The sequence below is a fragment of the Scleropages formosus genome, chromosome 9 (genome assembly GCF_900964775.1).
Source record: "Scleropages formosus chromosome 9, fSclFor1.1, whole genome shotgun sequence".
NCBI lineage: Eukaryota > Metazoa > Chordata > Actinopteri > Osteoglossiformes > Osteoglossidae > Scleropages > Scleropages formosus.
This window is the reverse complement of record NC_041814.1, coordinates 9,817,696-9,830,359: the sequence shown is the minus strand read 5'-3', so window position 1 is coordinate 9,830,359 and position 12,664 is coordinate 9,817,696. Positions and strand designations below refer to the sequence as shown.

General features: G+C 40.4%; 1 protein-coding gene across 1 annotated transcript in view; it reads right to left on the bottom strand.

The window, feature by feature from the left end:
* agbl4 (AGBL carboxypeptidase 4) overlaps positions 1-10,648 on the bottom strand; it is a 290,482-nt gene extending 279,834 nt beyond the window's left edge. Inside the window, exons 1-2 of the mRNA XM_029254779.1 lie at positions 10,559-10,648; positions 8,021-8,143 (exon numbers count right to left, since the gene is read on the bottom strand). Of these exons, the coding sequence (XP_029110612.1) occupies positions 8,021-8,143; positions 10,559-10,601 (166 nt within the window). The 5' untranslated portion in view covers positions 10,602-10,648. The remainder of the gene's footprint in view (positions 1-8,020; positions 8,144-10,558) is intronic.
* Between the last annotated feature and the right edge of the window lie 2,016 nt (positions 10,649-12,664).

Here is a 12,664-nt window from a genome sequence, read left to right as displayed (position 1 = left end):
TAATGAAGGAACACAATGCTTTCTATGCCACCTACCAAAATATTTAAAGTAAGCCTTCAATCATTTCTACAGAAGACAAATTACACAACTCTTAATGTGCAACTGAAGCATTTTCTTGCCAATGACATTGGACAAGTGGGGCAGTAAGGCAGCAAAGGTGAAATGTGATCCCATAATCCTAGTAGGAAGCTAATTCCAAATCTTATTCACAATTTACATTTTCTGTCCTTAATTCATAACTATTGTGTTTTGCCTTGTTGAATCTATGAGTTTAAGTGAAACCACAGCCTAGACACGAACACTGAGAAGATGAAAGGCTGACAACAACGTACTGAATCTGAGCAGACATTATTCCAAAAATACTGGAAACCTTTGCTTTGCAACATATAAGAGTTCAAAGAAATAAACTTAGCTGCTCAGGTTTCAAGTGAGACAATCATTCAAATGCACTGTGCAGCTTAGTTCAAAGAGAAGTCTGAACTAGTGTTTACATCTAAGCAAAATTACAAAAATATTAGATTACTATGGTCTACATGTTTAAGACACCCGTCATAATTAACCCTGCTCATATTTAACTACAGTGGTTAAACAGTCTGTTATCCCAAAACTGCAAGCAGATGACTAACACTTCCCATGTGAATAATTTGTGCAACCACAAGCTACATCAATATCAGTACTGATTTCTTTTAAGAAATCTTGTGGAAAACTTCCAAATACACTAAAGCTGAATATTTTTCTGCAGAATATTTTTCATTTTGCTCTATTTATTCCTGGTGTGTATTCAGTTTATACCACAGCTAGCTATTTCTTTTGACAAGAAAAAGAGTAGGAGGTAGTTACAACATCAGCATGCCGAAAGATTAGTTCATTGCCCACGGATTGATTTAAAACAGAAGAGCCACTACACTGTTTACAGATACATCTACGCTTATTTATGAACAAACTGGGTGCAGTGGTTTCCTTCAAGGGGTCTGATGGGTCAGATATTTTCATAGAGCACAGATCTCTCAGTGTTAGTCCTGTGTAGAGACAAACCTTATACAACTTGCAGCAAAAATTTTACATTCTTCACATGGCTTTACTGGCTTGACCCCAGTAAATTCTCACTAAACTAACTACATCAGGACAGTTCATATAGTGGGATGAATTTGGACACAGCCTAGACGGGACGCTAGTCCGTCATAAGGCACCTCAAGCAGGACTCGAGCCCCAGACCCGTCAGACAGCAGGACCCGGCCAAGCCCGCTGCGCCACCATGCCCCCTCTGGCTCATATACAGTATGTGTTATAAAGAAATAAAGTTCAGCAGATCATTGCTTATATTTACCGGTACAAAGCATGCAAACACTATACTGTTTGCATTACTAACACATGTTTAATGCTAGATGACCCTTGTTTGATTATTAGATAACACATAACACTAGCGGTCATTGTTTTCACAGAAATTTAGAGGTTAACTCACTTGATTCAGAGAAGGAAGAAACAAACTGACACCACCGAGGGACAAAAACCTTTTGGCTTTTTGTCTCCAAGTGTGTTTCTATGTCCGAAAACCTCTGATACAAGTCATTACACAGAATAGAAATACCTGTTGCAGAAGTAAAAAGACCTCCTCAAAACAAGAACAAAATAACATACAGAATAAAAAGCCTGTTGTATCATAAAAGGATATATATTTTTCTAAGTGGTTTTCTGTTGTAACAAAGGAACCCATTATATAAAGGATCAGTGCCCTTTGTAGCTAAACTCTCTTGCTTATCCCTCAGCTAAACTGGACAGGATCTGTTATTTGCATAAGTGCAGGTAGCTATACTGATCATCAAAGCAACATGTATCAATGGCACCTTGACTTTCCTTTACATACATTTTTCCCAGGCTAAGCACGCATTTCATTTCAATAAAACTAAGCCTCTACTGCAGCAGAAAAATAAGTTAATAGATAAACTTCTTAATACTATATAGGTACAACAACCATCATTCCATCAGCCTCAATAAGCTGTGTCACATTTCCAATAATAAAGCAGGCTGGTACTTTCGGATGAATTTCACCTGAAAATACCAAGTGACTTACAAATGAATGAGCGGCCATTGATCCATTAATTGCAAGTAGCAATACTTCAAGTGAATTGTTGGAAAGTTGATGTCACTGTTGCCATATGTGAGATGGGGGTGACCCCATGGGTGGGACAAGGGCTCAAGGCAGCAAATTGTCCAAAATAAACAAAGCCTTCATAACAAAAAAGGAAAACAGAAAGAAGGAATGCAGACCCTTTAAAATAACACCTACAAAAATCACAACGGGGAGTGAAAAATATAACAAAAGGCCATAAAACAAAAGCCCTTTGGTGTACATTAGCACAGGGCACTCTTCTCCCTCAAACCCCTACCTTAGCTGCTTGCAGTTTTCAGCCAAGCTGCCTTATATCAAGACTTTTATTGTTTCCCAGCAGATGGCAACTGGTCTTCATTAGCCTGAAGAACAAGAATGGGACAGAACCCAGGAAGGTACCACCTCCCACCAGCAGAAATGTTACTAGAGTATCCAGTAAAATGTTACACACTTTGAAACATTAGGCATACAATTTAGCTCCTGGGTAAATCTCTGCAATATGTATGAAATAATTTCACATAACATGGCACACTAAAAATGAATAAAGTAATTAATGGGAATACTTTTTAAGCCTATACTTCAGAGTCACCCCTTGGCAAGTAGCACTGAAACGCTGTCTCAGTGGAAAAACAAAAATGACAGAAATGAATGCGACATTATATGGGTAGATAAAGATCTTTGTTCTAATGCAGCAAAGAAGGACTAAATCGTCATGGTGCCACAAGAAAATGGTAATTCCAAGTGGTAAAAAGGGAGCAGGAGCATTTCACCTGTACTATTTCATTATCAACTCGTAGAAATATAAAATGCAAAGCAGCATTTGTTCCCCTGTGTACTATTAATCCTGTGCATAATTCCACTACTCTTTCTACAAATTGAACAAATATATTGCAACATGCTACAATTTGTTCAGTAGTTAAATCTTGCAGAATAAAAATATTCAGAGAAGTTGAGAGGAGAAATACTTGTTGAAATATTGCATTTATCGGGCACTGCTCCTTCCTAGTTCATCCTAAGACTCTTTATTGTGCACACGGATGCTCCTGAAAGGAAACTGTCAGCTTAGTTCAGAAGAGTTAATTATTGTTTCTGTTTCATCACATCCCACAGACTCTTGTTTGGACACCATGGGGCAACGGGAGGTCAAGTAGTTAAGGAAATGGATAAAAAGGTCCCTGGCCAAATTCCTGAAGGAAAATCATTGTTGGACACTTGAATAAAGCAAAGTACTGAAAAGCGCACAAGTGAAATGTCTGTTTTGTAATGGGTAGAGGCCTAAAAATGTAAGATACCTGTAGTGGATGAAAAGGCTCAACTGATGCATAGCATGACTGGAGGAATGTTACACTATTTGAGAAATGTTTATGCATTATTTTAATTTTGTACATCGATGCTGGTCCTAAGTTTTTCTTTCTTTGTTGATGAGCTGAGGGAGAAGAACTCACACTCACCCAGTTTACTTAACTGCTTGTCTAAGTCAGGGTCGCGGCAGGTGTGAAGCAGGGTACACCATGAACAAAACACCAGACCATCTTCAAGCAATCATGAACATTAATTCAGTCACACATACACAGTACAGAAAGTTTAGGGTGACCAAATCATATCTCAGAACTGGTGAAGTAAAGTAGAGTACCCCGAGGAACCTGCAAATTACACACAAACTATGTCTGCAGTGCCATGGCCATCCAATAACACTACATAAGCCGTCAAAAACATGGCAACAGCAAAAAAGTAGACCAAGCATACAAAAATTAATAATCATGAGAGACAACAACAATGAAACTCACTCTGCTGACTCAGAAACTTCCATGGCAAGTCAGCTTTGTTCTAGAGCCTGGGCACCTGGCTCTCCCGTGCCACAGGCCTCAAGATGAAGCCCAGTGGCAGGATATCGAAAGGAACCCGAAGAGAAGTGTGCTGAAAAGTGGTTTTCCTCTCTGCAGACCTTGCAGAGTGCCATCAGCTCACAAGCGGTTAAAAACATTTAGACGCAGCGTTGCTTTGCTGAAACAGCAACAGGACATTAATTTGACATTAGCGCAGTAACATCAATTCCCCTCCGTTTCCAACTTCGGTAATGCATTTACTGGAAAGAGATTAATATCAATTCCATAAATCATTCACGAGAATTTCCGGACCCAGAGACATCGGGGTAATGTCATATATGTTAACTGATCTCAGTCCGGGAACCCAGTGCCCATTAATCAATGTCTGAGGTTCTCAGAGCATGTCATCTGGGAAAATAGAGAAATATATAAAATATAAAATCGCTTTATTATTTATTTATATTATCCCTCTAAACATATGTTTTTGCACCACACCACCCCCCACCTTTCTTCCGTACCCTCATCCCCACCCACAGATGTGCTACTACTAGCTATCAATGATGGTCTTATCTGTTTCCAGTGACACTTCCTTATATTTTTCTCTATTAACCACATTGTTCCTATGTGAAAAAGCAAGACCTCATGTCTCCTTAATCACTGCAAAGCTCCACTTTCAACCTTGACTTCCATCAAGACCTACATCTGACTCAGTTACAGTTTTCAGACCATATAAACCATTCTTCCCTTTTAAATTAATGAATACTTAATCTATTTAAAGTACAGCAAAGAAGGAACCAAATGTATTCTACTAAAATACAGTTGAAGAGTTTTGGTACGTAATATTTGCGTTGTGGGGGGGGCGCGGTAGGTTTGGCCGGGTCCTGCTCTCTGGCAGGTCTAGGGTTCAGGTGCCGCTTGGAGTGCCTTGTGACAGACTGGCGTCCCGTCCTGGGTGTGTCCCCTGCCCCTCCAGCCTTGCGCCCTGTGTTGCCAGGTTAGGCTCCGGCTCGCCGTGACCCAGCTTGAGACTTCAGCCAGTGTGTGTGTGTGTGTGTGTGTGTGTGTGTGTGTGTGTGTGTGTATTTCCTTTGTACTTGTTAAGTAGGCATGATACATCAAAATTCACACATACATTCAGCAGTTGTGTTGATGAAATCATAAAAGCTGCAGAACAATGCCTTCAATTATATTGTTAATCCCAAAAACTAATTACCTTTGCTCTATAGAAAATCATTCCATCTAAAATACACTATTCCATATACAATGTATTTATACGACAGAGTACAGCAGTTTGCAAAAACCAAAATAATTGTGAACAATGCAGAAAGCTTATACAACCAATATTCTTATGAGGTCTACAAAGTTTAAGACATTTCTGCACAGTATGCAGATTCATTTAAACCCACAACCCACATGCAAGCACATCAGACCTAACACAGACTGCTAAAGAAGACAATATTTCTATCCTGTCCAGGACTCATAAATCTGTGTGATAATTTATAACAAACAACACCACCGCTTTTTGGTGATAAGCCATAAAACACCCCTTAAAGCAAGCCTATGAATTTGACTGGAGCTGAGAGAAATATGAACACAGTCCCATTTGCTGACGAGCCTAGTACCTACATTCCAGGCTGAAAGTGGTACGGTGAGCATTCCAAAGCCACAGAGACTCTGTTACTCCTGCTCCCAGCCCCTCTCAGCTGCTCACTTGACCTTGTAGCAGGGAAAAAGGCTTTATTTTCATTACTGCTCCATTCATTCTGTTTTAAAGTGCTAATCAAAGGCCGTTTACAAAGCATTCATCAAATATTAACTGTGCATAATTACAGTTTTCAATGCAGTGATTGACAAGGTAACAGAGCAGTCACTTATATAACCATTTCAGTTTTTTAATCATAGATAATTAGCCATTAAAGGCCACAATCATAGCTACAGCGCTCTGTTTTGGATTGTATCAGAGAAAGGACTTATGAACCCTGGGCTTTTCATACAATTAAAAATATTATCGTACAATTTTGACACATCATGGACACATTTGATATAATAGTGTTAATTATTCCAAACACACAAATATTATCAAAAAACGCTATTATACTTATGACTAAAGGTATAACGCCAACATAAGACAATGTTAGCATATAAACTCCATATCAGGCGCAACCCATTACATTACTGATTGACTTTAATGGCATTAACAAGCTAACAAACATAAAAAGGGGATACAGATTCAACCTAACCCAAAAGGCTTAAAATAACATGGTTATTTCAGTATCTGGAAAACAAATGTTAAGTTGAAAACACTTCAGCCCATTGGTCTCCAAAATTTGTCCTGGTAAGCAAGAGGGTATGCAGTTTTGTCATATCCATATCTGTCTCGTTCTATACAGCCATGAAGTTTATCCCTTTTTAGGAAAAAGCACGTGGACCACAAATTTTATGAACACAGTGATATGCTGAGCCTTTGGCGTTGAAAGCTGTTGTGATTTTTATTTTTATAGCTTGAAAAAAATATAACCACTATGTGCCACTGACAAATTAGGGTTGACATGAATACCTGTACATGTTGTCGTTCCAAAGGACAGGGGCTGGTGCCCGTTGCACCAGCCTTAACAAACTGTCCGGTGGGTTATAATTCGATTATCTGCTGTACATGCATCACCTTTGCAGAAAAATGACAAAAACAGTGCTATCAATCCTAATATATTAAGTTTTAATTAACCATACTTTTATAATATCAACTTTTCATTCTTTTCTTAACATTGACAACTGTGACAGAGTATCAACATACCGAAGATGCAGAAAAGAGTTATAAAGCACCACTCTGGCTTTAAGAAGCAGACACTGCACACTACATGCCTACTGTTGAAGGAAAAAGGAAAAGGCAGTTACAACTGGTTATGGATTGCTTGTTAGCACATCTCTCACAGAGACCAACTAGGTTCATCACAAAAATCCCCCCCATCAGGTTCCACGTCTGATGTTAAGCCCTTTCTTAACAAGGACTGTTGACTCAAAAGACCGCAGAAGTCATTCCAGTGTTGCAACTAAGAAGTTGCCACGACTACATATCTTTCTGGCATCAGGTCAAAAAGACTGAGAAAAACTCGGGTTGATCGATACCACATATTTTGTAATAACATCAGGTAGGAAACGGCTGAGAATTAGCAACATAACAATACAATTCTCTATAAAGCGATCACAACTTTAGTTTTTATCAATTTTAGTAAAATGCATAATAACTATGCTTACAGTGTAGGCATCTCACTCAAGCAAAAGACCTCCTGGAAAATTAGAAAGACAGCTTGCAACCTGCATATTCATTTGGCATAAATAAAATTTATATTCTGACATGTCATTTTGCAAATATGTCAGAATAAAGCTTGGAGAATTGGACAGCTGTAGCTAAATAAACCCATTTCACATCCATTCTTCATTATGATAGCAGAGAGGAGCGAAAAAGCTGATTGGAAGAAGATGCTATCCATGCATGTGATAAAAAATGTACACCAAACTGGAAAGTGTTTATTCCGATGATACCTGGAATGTTAATTAGGTGGACTACTTAATTACACTGCTTTGTTCTCGGTCAGTCTTGAGGCTTTAAAAACTGCACAATAAATGCTGTGTATACACAAACAGATTTCTGTGTTCAGAACAGATGATACACAAAAAAAAAACAAATCCAAGGACAAAACTACACATGCAGTGCCACGAAACTACATTATGGTATATTTACACTTGCCTGACCTCCAAAGTGACTCAGTGTTAAGCTACTTAGAATACTTACCCATTTGTACACCTGAGCATTTTTTCCTAAAGCAATTCATGGTAAGTACCTTGCTCAAGGGCACTACAGCAGAAGATAAGATTTGAACCTGCAACATTTGGATCCAAAGGCAGTAACTAACCACTATGCTACAAGTATTACTGCCAGTATCTTCTATAGTTTTATGGAAGAAAAGCAGGGTGAAAGAACGTCTTAATACAACTATTGATCCTTATTATTTTAATATAGCTATAAATTACCATGGATCAGCTCTGTTTAAAAATCCATTTGAAAAGAAGTAAACATTCAACTCACCGCTTTCAAAGCAGGCATCAAAGATGAGATGACCCTTCTGTGGAGCTCCTGTGTATCCTTGTGGAATGACGAGTAGCTTGTTAACATTGCCAACTAAAGCATCTTCACCTCCTGCTTCATTGCCTGCAACATAAAACATTTCACTTGTCAAGCTGTTCATTATACATTTCAGTGTCCCCTTTCCCATTTGAAGTAAACATACAGCTTTTTCTCAGTTCAGTGGCAACTTAGACCATGTTTACTGACTTTAGTCAAGTTTTTTTTTTCCCTTTTTATAAAATTCCTATAAAAGAAACTTCTAGAGAACATAATGCACTTTCCCTGAGTTAGATTTTTGCCCATGACATGTTGTTTAGTACATTTTTAATGCTTGGGCTCCACATACATATTGCTATTGTATGTAACTAAATTATTTTTAATCTAATTCTTAAAATACTGCTTGTATTTTCTTTGCTTTTATTTTCTAATTACGGAGCCTCCTTGTACAAAATGAGAAACATTTTATGTTTTTAAATTATTTAACTGTGTCCACCTTCCAAGAGGTACACTAATTCTAAGAGAACTGTTCTCACTTAGCTTTGTATTTATGGAATCTTCTATTTGATCAATAAAATCTAAGGTCCGGACTGTACAGCTAACAGCAAACAACAGTCAGGCCAAAACAGGAAACAGAACAGATGCTGGTAACCCAATTTTTGGGAGCAGTTACCAAAAATGGCCACGATGATTGGGAAAGAGGGGTAGGCTACGTCACCGTTCTCTTACGGGTCCGATAGGCTCTCGGAGTGTCAGCAATGTGCCCTTAGTTTCACCGAGTCCTGGCCAGATTCTGTCAAAGCGAAAGGCAACGTCTCACACAGCTCGCATGCCCAACGCCAGAGGAGATGGATTCTTGCGCTCCCTGTACGGCACGTACACTTCACAGGAACAGTGGGAGGCGTTCCACAGAACAGCAAAAGGTGTCAGTATTACTATTAGTGTCACTAGAGGGACAGCTGGTAGAGTAGTGGTTCGAGCTTCTGCGTTTGGACTCAAAGGGTTGTGGGTTCAAATCCCAGCCACAGTACCCTTGAGCAAGGTACACACATCGTCTGAACCGCTTGTCCCATCCGGGGTCGCGGGGACGCAGGGTGTTAGGCCGGAGGGGGAGGGGGCACACCCAGGACGGGACGCCAGTCCGTTGCAAGGCACCCCAAGCGGGACTTGAACCCCAGACCCACCGGAGAGCAGGACCCGGTCCAACCCACTGCACCACCACACCCACCTCCTGAGCAAGGTACTCACCCTGAAATTACCCAGATAGACAAATCAAATGAGTAAGTTGCTTTGGAGGAAAGTGTCAAGTAAATGAAGTACACAGTAGGAAAGTTCAAGGTTGGCTGGAACTCCCTGGACACCCAGGTGAATAAGCTGCACAGAATTCTGCCTCTTAAGGGATGCGTACAACTTTCCTATTACATCCTCTAATGGCTTAAGTATTTAAAAGGGAACAAACGCAGCACGCTAATGATTGAATCATTCAAAGTACAGTACAAACATCACATAAATACTGTACATCCCGTTAATTCAAAGCGCTGCCTGTGTTTTTCCATGAGATGTACGACGTCGTCGCTTCTGAAAAGTGCCTGTGAAATCTAATTCATAAATGTAAATGTACATTCACTTAAAAATGCTGCATTTCCCACATCCATTCATTGCAGACGTCTGATATATGCATGTTATTTTATTTTTTTGGGATAAAAACTTAAGACAACCGCGTCAGTGCTACTGTTCAATGGGCGTTTTTTGAACAGTTACAAAAAAATTTCATAGAGGCTGCGCGTCAGTATGTCACCAAGACGGTCCTACACACAGCTGTCACTAAACTTAGCTCCCCCGTCAAACTTCATCTTTACTCGACTCGAGTATGTTCCATATTTCCGTGACAGGAAAGTTTAAAAAAAAAAATTTAAAAAAAAGCAGGCGTGCTGCGCGGTTACAGTTCCCACAGGGAGCGGGTCACGGCGACGCCCGCCCGTTTGTGCCACGAGACACAAGAGCGGAAGCGCGCGCTGCCCGCAGGTGTGAACCGCGCGGCCGAACGAGGGGCTCAGCACGCGCGCACTGCACCGCAGGAGACGCCGAACCGCGGGTTAGCGAAAAAGCTAAATAACCTAAGAACTGTGAAAAGAAGCCGAACGAACAGCGTGTTTAGCTATCCGAAAATATGCGCTTACCCCCGTAGTGACATTAACTAAGCTGTGTTTGTTGTGGCAGCGTAAGTAACCGCAGCGTTTCACTAGCTAGCGGCACAATTCAGCACCGCTACCTGTCAGGGAGCTGCTAGCTAGCAAGCTAACTCTCAGCCAGAGAACGGACGGAGCTTTGCCCCCCCCCCTCCTCCTCCTCCTCCTCCTCCTCCTCCTCCTCCTCCCCCCGGCGCCATGCGCCCTTCTCTGCGCATCACTTGAAACTGTCCGCGCTTGCTAGCTGCGTGGCTTTCCTTCACGTTGCACCAGCGACGTCGCGGGAACGCATTTCGCAGCATTTACTACACACCAGCATCGGGGTCTCTGATGGTGTCCTCCATCTTCCTTTCCATCTTGCAGTAAACACCAGCACGCGACGCTGCCAGCGCGTTGCCACGGCAACGCAGCGTGTGCGAGGGGAGGAGGGGAGGAGGGGAGGAGGTACCGCTGCACCCCCCGCCCCCTCCCCCTCCCCCTCCCGCCACTGCCTCGCGGGAACAGCCGCGCTTAAAGGAAGCCGGAATGGCGCCTGTTGTGTCCGCTGCCGCGGGCGGTGTTCTTTTCGTGACGTTTAGGTGGCATCGCCTTATTCTATGTGCTGAGGAAAAAACTATATATACCGTATATAGTCATTTTTCTTAAATACTACACATGACATGGCAAATTTTATCCTTTGCCCTGTTATCATCTTGGCAGTCACCTGTATGGATTTTGTAAAATACAGATGAAAAACCATGTAAAGGCAACACTGTGTTGCAATACGAATAATCCTATTTAGTTTGAGTGGTGACATCTTCCCGTGCAAAGATGATGTATGACATTATAAGTGATATGTCCACTGTACCGACACCTATAACAGAAGGGTGACATGCCATGGTACGCTATTCTTGCACACAATAATGTAGAGTCTAAGGTACCAAATGGAAATTGCAGCTTTGATTTAAAAACTGTATTACTGTTAACAAAGTTTGGGGTTTCAGCAATTCAACCCAAATGCGTTTGTGTTTTTGTAGAGCTCTAGAGCAATGGCTAAACAATACAAGCGCATGACAGCCTCAGCTGTTGCCTTATATGTTTTTACCTCAGCTGGAGCTTTACCCACAACAAAAAAAAAAAAAATCTTATTGTCAAAAGATTGATTGAATGAATGATTAGAATATTTGAATGTCGGCACCATCTGAATATGTGCCATCAGACACAATCAAGCCCACACTAATTAGTTTGCCATTATTAGTGGGGCACCTGATTAGCTGAGCTGAATGAATGGCCATAAGACACAGGAGCGTGAAGCAGCTACATTTATACTTTTTTGGCTGCTAATTTTCTGGCTATAATCTTCGTGAGCTGGGAGCAGATGAATGAGAGCGGGATTTCTTTTTAATGAGAGAGGACTGACAAGTTTCTATCACTGTACTTGATAGGAAGCTGCATGCTGCTGATTAGCTCTGGCTTCGTGATTTCTTGTTAAATAATAATAATACTAAACAAAAGAAACAGCCTCTTATGGTAGCCTGTAGGTTTCATAACTTTCATGTCAAATTGCAATGACTGGTTCCTGGTTGAAGTTACAGGATGTTGTGTTTGTGTTCGCTGGACTGTACATTGTTCTTTCCATCTTTTAAAGTAACATTTTGGGTTATTTAAACCACTTTCTATTTTTGTCCATCAGCTCTTAGTTCTAGCAAAGTTTTATTTCAGTGACCACTCAGTCTTCCTGCAAGCTCTTCATTTACTCTTTTGTTACATCTCTCTGCAGGAGAGCTGAGCCCATCTGTACTGTATGCATCTCTTGTCACCCATTCCGCAAAATGAACGGATAATTTCATGAACACATCAATCAATGAATAGAGTCCAATTCTTAGTCTTGATTTTTAATTGCTTCCCAAGAGCTTAGTAGATCTTGAAAGATCTTAACATCTCAAAGCACACAAGCCTTTATTCTTTAATTTCACATAAATGCAAATAATTTGATAATTTGTGACAACAGTTGAGACAGAATAATTATTAGTAAATACTAAATTATTTGTATTTTAATTGTTATTTGTATTACAAGTTTTATTCCTTTTTGCTCTGTAATCATCTTTGCAGACATCTAATCAACCATAAACTCTGTAGTTAACCCATTTCAGTTATTTGAAATAAAGACAAGATATTCTTTGATAAACATATTCTCCCTGTGGTTTAAATTCATATACTTCTGATATATAGTTGTCTGCAATTAAGGGGCAACCCTTTAATGGTTGAAATTTGCAGTTCTTAACTGTATAGATTTATTTTTGAGTTGATGCCCTACGTTTTGTAAATGGGAGGTCAGGAAATAAAAAGACAGGGCGCATGGGACCAGCGAAGAAGTGGCCCCATGAAGACACAGAGTGTTACTATGGTGACAGTAATCAGGAGTCTTGAGGGCCTAAAG